The sequence below is a fragment of the Dermacentor variabilis genome, chromosome 6 (assembly GCF_050947875.1).
Source record: "Dermacentor variabilis isolate Ectoservices chromosome 6, ASM5094787v1, whole genome shotgun sequence".
Taxonomy (NCBI): domain Eukaryota; kingdom Metazoa; phylum Arthropoda; class Arachnida; order Ixodida; family Ixodidae; genus Dermacentor; species Dermacentor variabilis.
The window spans coordinates 189311052-189329359 of NC_134573.1; the positions used below are offsets into that span (position 1 = coordinate 189311052).

Genomic DNA, 18308 nt, shown 5'->3' on the forward strand with positions numbered 1-18308 from the left:
CCACAGGGCCTTGAATGGGAAGCATTGTTCCGGAACAGAACCCTATAGGCCTCTCACAGTTCTCAATATTTCAGACAGAGATAGAGAGAGAGAAGGGAAGAAGAAGCAGGGAGGTTAACCAGACTGAGTCTAGTTTGCTACCCTACACGTGGGGAGGGGAATGGGGAGTGAAAGAGAGAGAGAGAAAAAACTTATGTGTAGGATGTCTATAGTCGGGTACTCAAGTCTATTGCCTTCAGGTAGTGAAAAAGCGCTCGAACTGCTTTCTGGGCTAATGAACTGTGAGGCCAGGCTCCGAAGATCTTCGCTTCCGTAAATGGCCTGTCATACAGTCTATTCAAGGCACACTGGAGAGCCTCACGTTGATTATCGAAGCGAGAACAGTGGCACAGAAGATGACTGATGGTCTCTTCACACTTGCACTTAGCGCACATTGGTGAATCCGCCAATCTCGCAAGCTCTGGAGAGCTGCTTTCGAATAACAAAATATTGACCATTTGTTGGGCGGTTCTTTTTCAATGTATTCGACAGCAGCGCGAAGAGCTGCCAGTTCGGAACCTGTAGATGTCGTTACGTTACCATCTCAATCGGTCGTCATCAAGTTTAAGACTTCAATATTTCAGACAATTGATTACGGGGGTCAATGCACTCACAATATTTTCTCCATTGCTCTGATTCCAGTTCATCCATGCGACGTTGTATGTTCTTTTGAGTGCGACGGGCTGTCCTTAGATCGTGAATGGACGACGGTATCTTCGTTCGGCGTGACGACGAATCCACGAAGTTGCTCCAGCTCCAGGTCGAATTACTCGAGTTCTTCGGTGAGCACATGAACGTGCGCATAGCAGTCTGCGCCGCTTCTTTAACAGCTTCTTGCAGTCCAGAGGAGAAATCTTTCTGACAAGCGTCCTTCAGTAGGTTTTTAAATACAGTCCAATATATTCTTCGTAGTTTGTTAGGTGGATGAGTGTAAGACATCCCGTCGATCTTAAGGTGAGTGGGGATGTGATCGCTCCAATGTGTCTCAATGTCACCACTTAACGCGCGTGGCAAAGCGGCGTGATACAAAGGTCAAGTCCAGCCAGCTGCTTAGCGTCATTCAGCAGCAAGAGGTTATGATTGGAGACAAATGAAGCAAGTCTTCGTCCCGCTGCATTAACTCTTGAGCATCCCCAAGTAGTGTGATGGGCATTAAAGTTCCCTGTGATAATCCAAGGTTCAGGATATGCTTTTATTATGCCTTCTAGTCTGTCGAAGTCAAACGGGCGGGATGGAAATAGGCAAGCAGCTACGAGTGCAAAGGCGAGCTTTCTGTTTTTGACTGTTAGGCAGACATAATGATTGTCGACATGAGGTTGCACATACTGGACGACGTCAGTAAGCTAACGGCGAATGAAGACAAGCTTTCTACTTTCGTTGTTGCTTCAGGATGTAATTGACTCGTAGCCGGATAATCTTGTCGGATGGGATAATTTCGGTTCGCAGATAACGATGATTGGAAATCGGTTAACATGCGCAAACATGCGAAAATCAGCAATGCGAGATCTTAGACATCTGGCACTCCAATAATCGGTGTATCTCTGATCTCCTTACGAAATGACTCGTGATTGTTAGTCATGGTTCACCCGAGGGTTGCAAAAAACGATGCTTTATTTCCTACGTTCCGGCCGGAGTCCGGCCTTCGCCAGGGAATGACGGAGGCCGGACCCCAGCCAACACGTAGGAAATAAAGAACTTTTTTTTTCATACGTTCGTCCTCAATATATATGCAGGGCGTCCCAGTTAACTGGGAAAAAAAAACCAAGAGCTCTAGAGAAATCATACCGACTGCATAGTAGCGGCCGTCGTGTGTACTTACAGCCAGTATTTATTTCACCACGAATTATTAGTTCATTGCTGTCAATTAGTGAACATTTTAATTATTGTTTGAATCGCAAACATGTTAAAGGGGCACTAAAGGTCAATATTAAGTCAACGTGGACTGTTGAAATACCATCCTAGAAACCTCTAAACGCTTGTTTCATGCGAAGAACAGACTTATTTTAAGAGAAAATGCGTTCTGAAGCGTCCGCGTACCTCTAGCGCAGTTCAAATCGCCCGCCCTCCGATCGAGGAGTGGTGACGTCATGGTCTCGTAGTGACGTTGCGCCGTCGGTGAGTAAAACGGCGCCCGCAGACTGCGCTACGGCTTTTCTGCGCAAAACGCAAATGCGCGGCCAAAAACAGAGCCAAGACAGAGCCAACAGCAGCGCGAAAGCGGAACTATGGTGGCTAGCGGAAGGGAAAGTGCGCGACGATAAGCTGGTTATTTATTTTATCACAGCGCTGATGATGATAAGTAACGTTGGATTCGCCGCTGCAACTGCCCTTGGCCAAGTTCCGCGGACCGTTCGCGCATCCCACATCACATGGACGTGGCTGCTTGTGCCAAATGCAAGTTTCGCAAGCCAGCGCAGCGCGACGCGATAACGAAACAACTGAAACTGCAAAGCCCGCGCGGCGCAGAGTCGAGCGAAAACGAAACCTTTCGACCACCCATACTACTGAAGGGTAACGTCAAAATGTTATTTTTTCTTAGAATCGAACAGAAGTAGGCAAGCAGCATTTTCTTCCGTCTTATAACCTAATGAAATGATCTTTTTAATACGAGTAGTTGAGTACTAGCGACATAAATTATTATGAGGAGTGCCTGTGTCAGTCATCGGGCTAGTACCGGAATGTCGCTGGGGGTTATCAAATCGTGCCATGCATTTACCTCAATTTCTCGGTTACTAAAGCTCTGTTCGCGATTATATTGACACATTAGACGTTCTAGAGCATCGCTTTATCACTTTAACTTGACTTCATAGTATCCTTTAGTTGTCCGTTTAATTACAATGTTGTAGGGCACCTCAAATAACCTCCGAATCAAACATTTATTTCGGGCTGAAGTGGTCCTGGTTGCTTTTTCCAATAAAGAACAAAAGCCCGTGAAATACGCGAAATAGATGCGCGCTTGCACCCCGCAACTCAAGCGCCTACTAGCAACCATTGAAAGATATACGGCTGCATTCTCTTATCGCCGCATCGTATACAAGTCTCCGCTATGCTTATCAATGCGTCAGCGGCGTGTTCTCTTGATGCCGCGACCATCACATAGCGTTAAGCCCTGCATCATAGAGTTTCTCACTGTAACAGTGAGAAGCTCTGAACAGTGAAAAGCCGTGTATCCGTGGCTATTCGCTTGGGAGCGCTCGAGTATACAGCGGCGCGCGAGCGCGTATCTATTTCGTATTTTGGATGTATCGCGCGCTTTTGTTTTTTCTCGGAAAAACCAACCAACCAAAGCTGAGCACTAAATAAATGCTTCATTAGGAGGTTATTTGAGGTGCCCACCAACTTTGTAATTGATGTGTTTGCGATTCAAGCAATACTTAAAGAGTTCAATAATTAAAAGTAATTAATTTGGTAATACTTCGCGATGAAAAAATACTGGCCGTAAGTACATACGAGTACGGCTACTATAATGTCGGTATGATTTCTCTAGAGCTCTTGGGTATTTTTAACATCTTGGTCTAAGTTAACTGGCACACCCTGTACATTATATATATATATAAAGAGAGAGAGAGAGAGAGAGAAACACAGTAGCTGTTAAGACCGACCAAATCTTATCATAGTAGTCATCCCAAGAAGCATAAATATTTTAGGGTTTTTAGGGTGTTCAGGAGAAAGGATTCCACATATTACCCATGACGGGCTAAGATGAACAAGCTCTCACTGATATCCATGCAGTCCCATGAATCTTGTCACATATGACAGGAAGCTGCTTGGCTTCCCCTAAAGAAAGTTTCTGAACACCTATTGTGAACTTTCTTTTTTTATGCGTCAGTTGTTTTTCATTTGCCTTCTTTTCTTTCACCAACCTTCCAATCGCCTAATCTCTATTGCGGACATGTTTGCTTTCCCCGTGCTCTCGCCGAACACGAGAAAATTCAAAGAGGCTTCAAAGAGGCCAGTGGTTCCTCGTTGGGCATCGATCGTTGGGCAGATATCTTCGCATTCTAATAAAACAAGCTCCATCATTTCCCTAGCTTTCCCTAGCTTTCCCTAGCCCTTTTACATTTGTCCTCCAGAGGCCGCATGAGTTTTCCTTTATAAAGGTGTACAAGTTCCTTGCGCGAAATTTTTCTGAGCAGCCAGTTCGTGCCGTGTCGGTGGAATAGAGTTGCCAGAACTTGAAAAAGGGGCTACCAGCGAAAGACAAAGGACGAGCACACAACTGGCCCAAGAGCTTGCGCTGATGCACCTCAGTTGCTAGAAGCTTGCCTCACTCGCCAAATTCGACATTCAAAGTAGATACACTGCTCAAACGCAAAAGCGGACGGGATCCGATGCACGTGCGCGCACTAGTCGAGAAATGCAGGGGGTGCTTTCCCACGCGACCCGACCACACGGGCTACCCAATCCGCAGTCCGTGTAGCGACCTTTTTCTTGAACTGCGTGCTCCGAAAACCTTGGCATTCGACTGTACTTTCTGAGCAAAGTCGCGCGATTGTTTGACGCGCGACTTGGCTGCGGGCGCGAATGCTCGCAGCCAGAGTCTACCCACTTGAAATGTGGCGCCCATCGCGGCAGTAGCGCATTGTGCAGCGCACGACTTCTCCGTCCGGCCAGCGAGATCTCGAGCGACGGGTTGGCCGATCTGGTATTGCTGGCGAATGCTGCCGCCCGGCGCGCTCCTTGTTTGTACAGCCACCCCGAACGTGGGCACGGAAGAGACGCAAGTAGGCAAATGACGTGCCTCAACGGCGCAGGGAGAGTGCGGAAGAATCGCCCAAGCGTGGCTGATTGTGCCCACATGGGCGTCGCCGCTGCAGGAAGCGCCTGCGACGCCACGTTCTGCTCGGTCGCGGATGCCGGAGCAAGTTGCACCCGTTCTTGTATTGCCTCGCGCGCGCACACTGCTGCGGGAAGTAATGGGGGCGAAGGAGCGCCTGCGGACACGAGGCCAGCGCGTGTTGCAGCTGCTTCCGGATATGCGCGCTTCCTATAACGCGCCATACGGGACCGAAATATGGACCCGCCTCGTATCGCTCGCTGTGATCTCGACAATGCGTGCGGGGCGCAACCGCCGCATGCGATCGTCGACGGCGGGTCTTGTGGCACGGCTTCCCGGCTTGCCCGAATTTCGGGTCGTGCACCCTCGAGGGCTTTGCCCCGAGGTTGTCGCGTGAGCACCCGGACCGAAACTGTGGGCCGCAGCACCCGTAGGGTCCAGCACTTGGTTCGTGTCCTTGTCCTCTTTCTGTAAACGGAAAGAGGCGAGCCATTAACGCTCACCGTTCACAATCGCTAAACTATCAAAAGGACAATTGATCGTAGTTCCGCGCACGCTTACAGCCTGACCAACATTATTCCCACTAGTCAGTGAAGTCGGGCCGGCACTTCCCGTGCAGTTGTCGACATCTCTTCATCGACATTTCTAAAAAAAAGAAACAGCAAAGCGTGTCCCAAATCCGCGTCAGCCTTAAGCGAATGTCAATTACAGCGTAGTCCGAAGTCTTACTTGTTCATCACTGTTTGATGTGGTCGCTGCACATTGTTGTAGCCGCCAAAGCATGGTCTATTGGCAATTCACTCTGCATGCCCATTCACCTGAAGCATTGTCTGCACCAACTGCCTTTGAATGTAATGTGCATATTTCCTTGGCACGCCATCGTCGTCATGTACGAGCCCCTACAATGCGGCATTTATACTGCAAACATTGCATTGCACTAGACTTCTGCCACATGTAATTTCGCGGCAACTCCGCCTCAACAACTGAGGTGTGTCATCAATAGTAACCCAACTCGCTGCTCTCCTCCATTCTGCTAGGGAATGCATCTCCGCTATAAACGATAACACAGATGACGTAAGGACATGGTTACGCGTGGCAACGCCGTCTTTTGTAGAAAATGATGCTTGATACCAATCGGCCACTGCGCGAAGGAGACGTTTGAGAGTTCCGTAATATGTGCATGTATGCAAACCATCTGGTACTCATTTTCCTTGCTAGTCGCTGCGCACCGAAATTCAAGCAAATCACAGTATTTAGGCAGACAGAGTGAACAGGTGGATTGCGGGATAGGCAAAGAAATGCTATGCGTAAGTGTGTCCTCTGCTTCACTGGCAGAAAACAATTAGAATGAGCAGGACAATTGTGCCGACATGTCCCTTTTTTGCAAATCTCATGCTCACTGTTTTGGATATCGGCTCTTGACGGCATGTGATGATATGTGTTAGCTACGTGTGGCATGTCGAACGCTCAGTTTTCAACTTGACTCTTCCCAACGTACTCATTTAAACGGACGCTTATGGTATTGGAGCGCTTTTCTTTCTATGCGATGTTAGAGTCGGTTGCTGCTATGTCCGACGTACAGAAAAACGCACAAGAGTGATGAAATCGTTCGCGACAAACGAACAAACAAGAACGGTGAGATCTGTCCTTTGTTCCGTGTACGCTGCAAGGGTGCATCGTCTTCCTCGTTCTTCGTTCTTCCGGCACACACACACACACACGTACGCGCGCACACACACACACACGCACGCGCGCACACACACACGCACGCGCGCACACGCACGCACGCACACGCACGCGCACACGCACGCGCACACGCACGCGCACGCACACACGCACACACGCACGCGCACGAACGCACGCGCGCACACGCGCACGCACGCGCACACGCGCACACGCGCACACACGCACGCGTACACACGCGCACACACGCACGCGTACACACACGCACTCGTACACACGCGCACGCGTACACACGCGCACGCGTACACACGCGCACGCGTACACACGCGCACACGCGCACACGCGTACACACGCGCACACGCGTACACACGCGCACGCGCGCACACGCGCACACACGCACGCGCACACACGCACGCGTACACACGCGCACACACGCACGCGTACACACACGCACGCGTACACACGCGCACACACGCACGCGTACACACACGCACGCGCACACACGCACGCGTACACACACGCACGCGTACACACGCGCACGCACACGCATGCACGCACACGCACACGCACACGCACACACACACACACACACGCGCACACACGCAGGTATAGGTATATATATTGTTTTTTTTTCTTCAACGGTTTTCCCTCTCTCTTTTTGGGTGCGGCGAATTCGGTCGTTGCAACAGATGCGCCGAAGACCATTCGTGTAGTGTGCCGCCCTCTCCTTCAGAGCGGTGTGCTGACGGAGACCAGCTAGCCTCCTTGAGCCTATAGTCTGTAGCCTATAGCCTGTAGTCTATAGTCTGTGCTATAGTCTATAGTAGTATTGAGCTATAGTCCCGGCTCACGGCTGACGGCCGCCCGACGACCGTCCAAATTCTTCCGGTTGCTGACCCCAGATGTCACCAAAGAGCCGTTGTTCTACATCTCTCGGAACTTTCGGCACGCATGTAGCCATAGACTGCAATAGAAATGCAGGGTAATTAATTTGGGAAGAACAAGTTTAGTGCCGGTTAAGCAAGCCGTTCGTATTTCAGAACGCTAACAACGTAGAGCATGCGTCGACTCTTCCTTTATAGTGCGCTTTTCTTATATATGAACGACCGATTAGCTTTATCAAATTACTGCGATATGTGTCTCTTTTCTCACTGCACTATAAGGTATAATTGCAGCCATCCCATCGCGTGCACCAGGCTCGCTGTCACTGGGACATGAGTGTCCGGAATTTCATCGCACACACTTATATGTGGCATATGTCCTGGGCGCTGATTTATTCTTCTTAGATTTGTACCGGCCAACTCTTCTTCTCTAATAAATCTTTTTGCTTTGAATATTGCACAAGTGACAAAATTATCAGTTTCTTATTGTTACGCCAGTCCTTCGTTATCACATATCCTTTGCTATCTCAATTGGTTATATATAGCATACGAACGTACCTCGTGATCGAACAGCTTGGTAATTGCGAGGTGGTCTCGAAAACATCCGGAGAGTGAACGACGACAGTAAAGACAACACAACGGACTTAGCTTCACCGCAAGGTCGTGTCAGGTGGTCTGAGTTTCACGGTTCCCTACGAGTGATGCGGCCCTAAGGTATCGATGCTAGAAACAGATATGAAAACAGCATTTTCCATGCCTCTTTATTCAATCACACTTACCACAATGGCATGTATAGAGAGACAGTTGCAATGTATAGCAAAACCTTAAACAATACGACAAACAGAACGTTGAAAGTAACAAAACAAGAAAAGTTTGAAGGGATCATTACACGGAGAGAGAAAGGATCCGTCGGGAAAGAAAACGCCGTGACGTCAGGCAGGTCAGCTCGACGGTCGACGAGTTCCCGGTGTGCACCAGCGCCTCTTGGACACGATGGCTTTTCCCTAAGCCATGTTTCAGTTTCGTGCCTCGCACGAAGTTATTAGTCGCGTGATAGATCGTATCAATACATCTTCTGATTAACGTTGTCCGAAGAACAGCTCTTCGGGGTCTGATGAGGGCATTGTGAGACGAGACTAGACGGATGGCAGTAGCACAGGGGCGCCGGTAAAACGAGACTCGTGCACACGGCACCACGAACTTTTGATCGACGGTTAATTGAGGTGAGACAGTAGATGTTACGGTGCCCAGTAATGCAGGGCACAGCTGAGGCACACCGGGGGTCCCCAAGCCTGCACAAAGCTCATTTCCTGCGTCTTCGGGCTCGTTGTCCAGCGCCGCACATGGCCGCACACTGACACAGTCTGTATGTACAAGTCACGCAGCAGTACGCTACAATTCAGCGGAGCAGAGGAACCACACTGGGCTCGCCCCTTTGAGCGCGTGCCGATCGCCTAGTCAAACAGTGACCGGGTAGAATGACACACTCCCTCAAGATGCGAGGGAATGCTGGCGATTTCGTTGCGCGGGAATGACTGCCTCTCTCGTGTCTAGCACGATTTTCGAGAGTAATCTTGTATGCATCAAAGTGGAGTGAGTTTACTCGGCGTGCGTCCGTCAGAATCTGATTGCGCCCCATTGTGGTTGGTGTGAGACTCTCGACAAAAGAGCTAAACATGGGAGACGACAGTCATCCTTGCACAACGGACTCGCTAGCCCTTGCTTTGTGCAATTAGAGGGCACGTTTCCGCCATAGAGTTTAGTGCGGAGTCTGCGGGAGGCTCGTGACCGTGCTCGCAAAACTGGACAATCGCCCCTTTACAGAGCAAAAAGCTGCAGGACACTGGTCCAGACGGGCTTGGTCACTAAAGGCCCTGAGGGCTTTGCTAAGGTTGTTAAGGGCATGTGAATTGTGCGACCGTCTTTGAGTGTTGTAGCGCGTAGTATCGCGTTACTGTGTGAATTTTCCGATTAACTTTTTTCCTCTTCTTCTTCTTTCTCCTTGTATTCCCTTTATCCCCTTTCCCCAGCACAGGGTAGCCAGCCGATACTTACACTGGCTAACCTCCCTGTATTTCCTCCTCTTTGTCTCCCCCGCCCCCCCCCCCCCCCCCGCGGGAGGCGCCAGGCTCGACCACACCAGGAGAATCTTGTAATCTGTGTGTTTAATTCTGCTTCGGACGTCCTTGTAGCTTCAGCTAATCTACTATCGCAGCTTTCTTACTCGCAATGACACGATTAATACGAACTCCAGCAAAAACTTCAATTTTTTCGAAGCTTCAATCCAAGTAGACTCTAGAAGCGATAAGGCAAAAATGGAAGGAAACTAAACAATATAGCTATTATAATCGCAGCTCTTGAAATGGCACCCAAATTTAACGATCAGTGGAAGCATTGCCCAAGTTTAGCTACATGAAGGACGACAGCGTACTATGATCAATCATCATAGAGTCAATGTGCGAAGAGTTATGAAATAAGTTTAACTGCTACTTAACGTTAAACGTTTCACTATACCGTAAACTAGCACTGTTGTGCGATCTGGCAGCAAAATGTAGATTAAAGGGCACGATGAAAGAAGCCGCAAGTACAGGCTCGACTAAGCCAATAGCCAGACAAAGCCCGACGTCAATGTTCCCATCACTTCTATGCTGGTTTCAGCGCCAAGCTGTTTGAGCGGAACTGTATATCATGGTCGGAGCTGCGCAGCTCTTTCTTCGTCAGTGAGTTTGCGAAACGACTGCAATGGCGTGGTTTGTGAACAACGGACTCGCGCTACAGGGCCGTTTGAATGCACGATGTCATCAAGGAGTGCATGAAAGCTCGTCTATCGCGTAGAAGACTCGACTGAATATGCCTTTGATAAATGTATAGGCGCCAGAGAGAGGTGGAAGGGGAGTAAGCAGCCCGATGAGGCGGTCTTAATCAAGAAAATGTTATGAGTACACAAATTGCCATGCGCAGAATGTGTCTTGATAAATACGACGGCGCGGCGCTGTTTCGAAATCGAGCCTTCATGACGGGCTAGAATGGTTTTGTAAAAAAATTCAGCTCGATACTGTTGGGAATACTAAGTTTTCGGGTCACATCCCGCGTCAGCTTCGGCAAGCTTTGGGCAGTAGCTAACGCGTGTTCTATTGTGCAACTGACAGGTCTCGCCAAAACGAGAAAACAAAAAAACAAACTTAAAGCAGTCAACACTGCGCGAAAGACGGGACGATTGGAACAGTCGCAACTACAAACAGCGCGACATGGGCAAAATAAATACAGTCGCTGCTTTGGCCCCGATGACGGCATTAGCGAGCGGCAGTTCAAACCGTCCTGTTGTAGTTATCTCAGAGCTTCCCTTGAGATAAAAAGCAAAAAAAAGCGCTATCATGAAGGGCTTCATTTTTTGTCCTTGTAGCCGGGCCGAGCCTGAGGCGTGTATGCCTGGGCGGACGAAGCGGCGCCGTATCCCCCAGGGCCCCCGGCCGCGTATCCACCGGCGCGCGCTCCTTGACCGGCGGCAGTCAGAGCAGCCGCGTACGGAGCCGCCTGTAGCCTGAGCGTCGAACCGGAGGCATAGTGGACGCCGGGCGCTCCTTGTCCGGCCAGCTGGGCACCGCCGTAAGCCGCTGCGGTGGGGCTGTACGAGACTCCTTGAGAAGCTCCCGCGGCGTAGCCTTGAAGAGCCGCGCCAGCTCCCGCGCCGTAGCCTTGGTAGGCCGCACCAGCGAGAGGTCCGCCGCCATAAGTCTGCAGGCCGCCCGCCGACGAAGTGCCTCCGTAGCCTTGGAGGGCAGCTCCGGTGATGACTCCTCCGGGGCCCGTCTGCAGAGCGACGCCCCGAGGAGCGCCTGCCGCGCTGCCGCCGCCGCCGCCGTTGTAGCTTCCCGCCGCTGCGCCACCGCCATAACCAGCTGCCGCCGCGCCACCGTTGTAGCCGCCCTGAAGAGCGGAGGCGGCACCGCTAGCACCGGCACCGTAACCCTGACCGGCACCGGGTGGAGGGGCAAAGACTTGCGCAGGACCGAAGATATGTGCCCCATACTTGGGGCCGGATACCGTGACGCCGGCCGAGGGCACGCCGCCGTATCCAGCTTGTGGCTGGTAGCCTCCCGCGTAGCCGGCGGCGGCGCCAGGGGCTCCTCCGCCGCCATAGGCGAAAGCTAAGGCCTGTCCGCTGCCGTGAACGCCGGGGCTGTAGGCCGGCTGCTGCTGCTGCTGCGCTTCGTACGACTGCTGAGGCGCGGCATAAGACTGCTGAGGCGCGGCATAAGACTGCTGAGGCGCGGCATAAGACTGCTGCGGTGCCGCTGCGAAAAGGTGCTGTGGCAAAGCGAAGCCCTGCGTGCCCTGCGGCGCACCATACGCCTGGGCCTGAGGCGCAGCGTACGCCTGGGCCTGCGGCGCAGCGTACGCCTGTGCCTGCGGCGCGGCGTACGCCTGGGCCTGAGGCGCCGTGTATGCCTGGGCCTGGGGAGTGGCGTGCTGCCGCTGTCGTTCAGCGTTCAGAACTTGCTGTACGGCAGCCAGGGCAGCGTTCTGGTCCGTATTCAGTGCCGCGCCTTGCTGGGGCGCCGCAGCGCCATACCCAGAGCTGCCAAACGCAGCCAGTGAGTTGCCGCCTCCGTAGCCTGGCACCTGCGGTGCGGCCGCGTACTGAACTTCCGGAGTGGGCGCACCTCCGTACTGTGCAAGGCCGCCGACTCCGGAGTACTGGGCAGCTCCACCGGCGTAATGGGCAGCTCCACCGCCGGCAGCTCCACCGCCGTACTGGGCAGCTCCACCGCCGTACTGGGCAGCTCCACCGCCGTACTGGGCAGCTCCATCGCCGTACTGGGCAGCTCCACCGGCGTACTGAGGAGCTCCTCCGGAGTACTGTGGCGCTCCTCCGGAATACTGTGGCGCTCCACCGGCGTAATGGGGTGCAACGCCGGCGTACTGGGCAGCTCCGGCGCCACCGGCTTGGGCTCCTGCAGGGAAGGCAGAAGGCACGAACTGCTGTAGTCTGGCGTCTGGCTGACCGGGATTATAGGCAGGGCTGAACGCAGCAGCCTGGCCACCCGCTGGACCTGCAAGAGAACATCGTGCTTATCTCTTTCTCGCGCACACCAGGCTGCTTTGGCAACATGTCCTTCCTTTCCGTTTCTTTCACGCTGCGCTGGTTTTACCATTGCCTCTGTATAACGACACGGGCTTAAATGCGAGCAGGCACACAGCTTTAGCAAAAAGTTTCGACGCCATAATTTGGATGGCATGGAGCTGCTGCCAGACCATAGGATGAGGTTGCTTGGGACATCCAAAGCTCGAAAGCTTAAAGGGAAGCTGAAAGCTTTTCCAGAAAAAATGAGTGAAGAGCAGTACGCCGTGGTTTTCAACCCTCTGAATTCGAAGATCGCATCGAAATTGAGCGAAAGAAAGCGCAAACATATTTTATTTCGACGAAAAGTGCAGCAGCAGACACGCCCAGCTCGCGCGCCTCGTTTCCGCCTGTGATTGGTCGGGCGCCTCGTGACGTTAACAATGGTGTTCGTCCGGACCGATTGCTGCCACTACACACGAAGCACGGTGCAAAGTAGTTTGGTGGTGTTTTGCCGAGACGGTCATAGAAATTTTCGAGCTTGCGTTTCTCTGAGGAGTTCGGCGTTAAGTCCAAACTCTACGAGAGCGATTTTGCGCGCGACGGTGACGGGCGACGGCTTCGAGCGACAAAACGCGCCGTCGCTTGAACAAATCGCTCGGTGTTGTCGCCCGATCGCTCGTTTCTAGAAATCTAGAACTCGTCGCTCGTCGCCCGGAAATGCTATGAGCGACTAGCCAATTGTGCGAAGCCGAAACTTGATGTACATAACTCAAATACTACTGTTTGTCGCACGGAACGAGCAAACTATTGAATTTTACACGTGCAAGAATAAGAACCTAGTGCAAGACCTTCAGAAATAGTTTGTGCTCCTTCTTCAGTAAAATACATCAACTTAAATTGATAAAGCATGCGTCACGCTAGTTTCGGCGCGTGTATTGCTGCCCTCATACAGGGAAGTCGTCGCTCAAAGCCGTCGCTCGCGTGGAGTTCGGCTTGCAGACGACGAGTGAACGCGACAGCCATCGCCTCGCTTGTAGCGCTGTCGCTGTCGCATGCAAGATCACTTGTAAGGGGTTTATACTTGTACATACTACACGTACGTACATACTTGTACATACTACATGTACGAGCCGATTGCGAAGAGCCGGCCTCTCCAAGAAGCAAAAAATTCTGGTGCAAACACTGCTTTCCACGCGAACGAACGCGAAGTGTTAGCGTCTCCTTGTGTTGGAAATGTTCTTTGGCGAGTATGTTTTTTGCTAAGCTGCATTCAGCGTTCCAGTGAGTACGTTTCCGGGCAAACAACTGTAGTGTTATGTTCCTGCATGCCTCCTCGTAGAACGTAAGCGGTGATGCGATCTTCAGCATTTGTGCGCTGCCCCAAAGCTGTCGGCAATCTACACAGACGGTTTAAACGCGGGAAAAGTTTACCGGCTGTTGTAGCACGTGTAGTATAGAACCTTCATCAGCGCGCCATCCGCACGCTACTCGTAACCGGCGAATTCCGTCGGCTACGTGAGATGGTCGGTTTCTTATGCGTGCGAGAGAAGGGAGAGTGCAGCGTCTTGGCGTGAGCAGGCTTTCCAACACATGCAAACTTTACGCTTGCACTGCGTTATGGTAGTTGCATGCAGGCTGTTCCACAACACACGTGCGAATAGAAAATTCGCGGCGCTTGGCGATGAAACCTGCCTCAAGGGTGGGCGATAAACATGTACCTTCCGTTCAGCGTGCTAACTATTTTTTTTAGGAGAACCCCAATCACGCATTATTGATAAACTCCGGTAGTAATTGTCACGGAAGTGGTTAGAGCACAGCACTGTTGTTTTTGAGCGCTTGAAGTTGTTTCGCTTCACAGCAGCCTCCCACTTAGCTGAAAGCTTCTTGTCTTGCAGGAACTAATGGAACATGGGAACATCGTCGCGGCCGCTGGTGTTCGTGCGAGCGTAGGCTGCACAGAACGCCGGCATGATCGGCCTACAAGTTCAATTGATGCTGCGCAGGTCAACTACCACTCCTATATACACACAAATAAAGGAATGTAGGGTCGAGCAAAGCAGATTAGGACGGCACGCACGCAGAAATAAGCCCGGTCAGGCACGGTCGCGGAGACTGCGAAGGAGCGGAACACCAGTGCTGACGTCACTAAGCCGCGGTTTCCGGTCTCCGCTCGCATCGTCAGCGTCAGCAGCAGTGCGCGGCGCTCGACGGGGGGCGGAGCCACAGCGCAATTTTAACCGACGATTCCCCCCCCCCAAATCCCCCCCCTAAATTTTACCTTCAAGGTTTACAAGGTTCCCGCATCCGTATATGAGCGTCTTATTGAATTCGACAGACTCTGCAGCTTTCCTTTAAGAGGAAGCTTTAGCTCGGGGGTTCCTATCTAAATACACCGGAAAGGCGAAATAATTTTTCTCGGCGGCGACTGCACCAAATTTGATGAAGTTTGTTGCACTTAAAATAAAAAGGTAAAGTCTAGTCACTGCCGATAACGAATGATTTGTTTAGGCGATCTGTTATTTACTGAAAATTGCTGAATATCTAAAATTTTATGAAAACGAAACTATCTTGTTAGCAACCTTGGAACTCAACTATAAAAAACGGCATCACAATTCTGTAAATTGCATCTAATAGTAAATGTAAAAGGGACAAAATTGATGTGTTATACAAAGCTCTTAAATTGACCATTGATATGTGAATAAGACGTTTCCAAAACCCCTGTAAGGAAGGAGGAAGGAAATCAACTTTATTCAAGGTCCTGCAGGCAACGAGAGCTTCGGGCTCTACCCACGTAAGCAATGCAACAAACTGACGTCATATATGAATCGATATATCAAATTTGTCCGCTTTGATGCTCTAACGAATGCTGCTTACAGAACTGCGATATCTTATTTTTTTGTACAGAGTTACGAGCTTCTAAACTAAAATAGTAATACATTATGGGGTTTTACATGCCAGAACCACGATCTGTTTGTGAGGCACGCAGTAGGGGGGGACTCCGGAATAATTTGGACCACCTGGGGTTCTTTAACGTGCATCTAATTTTCAGTACACGGGTGTCTTCGCATTTCGTCCCCATCGAAATGCGGCCGCCGTGGCTGGGATACGATCCCGCCACCTCATGCTTAGCAGCCCAACACCATAGCCACCAAGCAACCACGGCGGCTAACTTGTAAACTTCTTGCTTCTACTATGTTCAAACGTGCGAATTTTTGAAAATGCCTTTTAAAATATCCAGGCCTTGAATCAAAATTTCGTTTACAACAATCACTGTAATTGAACTTTCTCTCTCATATGTAATAAATTTTATTAAAGTCCGCCCAGTGGTTATCCGAGCAAAGCGTTTCAGGATTAGTAACCTTAGTAACGCTAGTAATGTGCGAACGCTATGAACTATCTCTTGAGCCTCGAAGCGCCGAAAATTCAGTAAAAGAACCTCGCTGGGGCAAACAGCGACAGCTCTTGTCACTCGGGCATGCAGTGGCACTGGGGCGTTCTGGAAGCGATGTCCGCATTCTTGCGCCACTGGCGGCTCAGTTGCGTGCAAAAAAAGTCGCAGTTTCCCACGAAAGACGAGACGTTGATTGCGATAACAAATTATTCGACATCTGTATGCCTTACGGTTAGTAGTTTTATCAGCTGTATAAGCTGCTGTAAACATTAGCTTACTAACTTTACAAGCGCGGTGTCACGCGCGCGCAGTGAAACGTGAACATATCTCACTCGATGACCGCGGAAATTCGCTGCCAGAACGCTAGCGTGACGACGAGCGGCCAGCGGCAGCGAACGAATTCTTCTTCGTGCTGCCTCTCGCTTCAACGCGAACCATGCAGCCCCGGGAACAACGCCATCAGTCATTTCTGGTAGGCCAGCCTTCGAGCTTGCCGCAGGTGACGCCCGAGGCCGCCGCGGCCGCAGCCAGTAGGAAAGTGCCGCGCGACTGGCTGCTCGAGGCATTTTGTGTGCATTCGCGGGCTTCTTTCACGCCCGGGAAAACACTTTCATGTAGCGTGTATCGACCACCAGAAAGATGTATCGGGAGTTTTTATGTTGCTACAATTTTCTCATTTACACTTTTACATTGAAGCTGTTAAGAGCTACTTTGTCCATTATCCTGCCTGCGTGTAGAAAAAAAATCCCGAAGATCGTGCAATGCCGGGCCGACCCGGGGCGGTGGTGACGCAGGCGTTAAGCACTCCCCATACGTGAGCCGATCCAGAAGATAGTGCTATGAGAGGCCGACCCGCGGCAGAGGTGCAGTTCGCCATTAAGGGGGGGGGGGGGCACATACACGCACAGCTTCGCTGGTCCTCCATCTTCAGAGCGGAAGGGCACTGCATTTTTTTCCATATAACTATAATACTTGAGAATTGATTGAATAATTAATTAAGATTAATTATGCAATTAGGCCAAATGCAGAAAATAATGTGGGTACCTCCAAGCGACAGCATACAACATTACTTTGGTTCTGTACAGCTGCGTGGCATTTGCACATATTTTAAATCTTGCATGGTGCATGATAGTTGCGACACCCTGTATGTACGTGTCACATTGTGCTTCCACCTGATTTTGGCACAGCGTGCGAACATAGACATGCGCGCACAGATAAAAAGAGTTCCTGAGAGTAAAGTTGCAACATGAATAACATTGCACGTTGCATAGACGAAGAGGGTCTTCTGAACCGCTTGTCGAACCGGTTCAGAACGGCTTATTTAATAAGTTTCGTTTCGGACTCAGTTCCAAGGTGACAGAATAATAACAGCACGATTCGGTTCCAGCGCAGCTGAAAATAACGGTTCAGCTCCTGTTTTCGGTTGAATTCCGGTTCGGTTCCACACCCAGCTCAGCAGGTTGTCCGGATTGTGCTCGTCTGATTTTGTAGAGTGATTATGGGTAAAGTTATCGATATCATGCTTACTGTGATGCACATGTTTACTTCAGCGGGGAAGAAACGAGCGGCGAATTCTCGGAGGCCATGATACACACGCACGGCGTTATACGCGCCGTACTCTATATGCGCCGTGCTCCACTCAGTGGCCCACGGATGTCTGCAAAGGCGGCGGCTTCAGAAAAGTGCCTCATTTTTCTTATCTCACCAAGCCTGAATTTTCCTCCTCGGCCTCGCTTAAATTGCTAAGCAGGTTAGCTCATAACAGACTCGTAGTATCATGTAGTACAATCTTGGCCAGATAGTTCTTTATTGAACACCCATCGCATAACGTATAAAGTATAATTTCATGGTTTCATTAGAGCGGCGCCGCTGAAAAGGATCTCTCACTGCGAAGTATATATTCAGTTGCAGTATGCAAGCCAGACTTGCGACGTTACTTCTCGGGAAAAGCTTAAGACAACCAAACTTTCTTTACGAGAGTGAAGAAGGCGACTACGGGTGATGCGCTTTGTGAGTATGCTCCGCGCATTGGCGTAGCGTGAAGTGTCACCTGGAAGAACTTGACAGCACGGCGTCGCATTAAATGCACCACGTACCGTACTGCCCCTGCTGTCCTGTGTACTGCGCAGGCTGGTGCTGGGCAACTTGCTGCAGCTCGGCGCCTCCGGCCCCGGCGTGCTTTTTGGCGGCCGGGTCCTGGAACTGCTGGCTGAAGGTGATGTGCGAGTAAGGCTTCACGCCGCCCGACGCAGTCTTGGCGTTCGGCTCGCCGCTGCTCACGGAGAAGGAGAAGCCGTCCTTCTCCTGGTTGAAGTCGACCTTGGTGTTTCCGTCGGGGCCGATCTTTTGCCGGTAGGACGGCGACAGCACGCCCAGGCCGATGGAGAAGCTGTCGTCGTCCTTGTCATCGCCGGCCGACGCGGCGCCCAGCATCAGCGCCAACACCAACTGCACCAAAGCACGGAGTGAGCT

General features: G+C 51.1%; 1 protein-coding gene across 2 annotated transcripts in view; it reads right to left on the reverse strand.

The window, feature by feature from the left end:
- Positions 1–8114: 8114 nt before the first annotated feature.
- LOC142585982 (uncharacterized) overlaps positions 8115–18308 on the reverse strand; it is a 51815-nt gene continuing 41621 nt past the window's right edge. The window contains exons 2-3 of one of the 2 annotated variants that reach the window (XM_075697153.1): positions 17933–18284; positions 8115–12335 (exon numbers count right to left, since the gene is read on the reverse strand). In XM_075697153.1, the coding sequence (XP_075553268.1) occupies positions 10765–12335; positions 17933–18284 (1923 nt within the window). In that variant the 3' untranslated portion in view covers positions 8115–10764. Of the gene's footprint in view, positions 12435–17932; positions 18285–18308 lie in introns of both variants that reach the window. The other variant, XM_075697152.1, reaches the window with a different exon arrangement.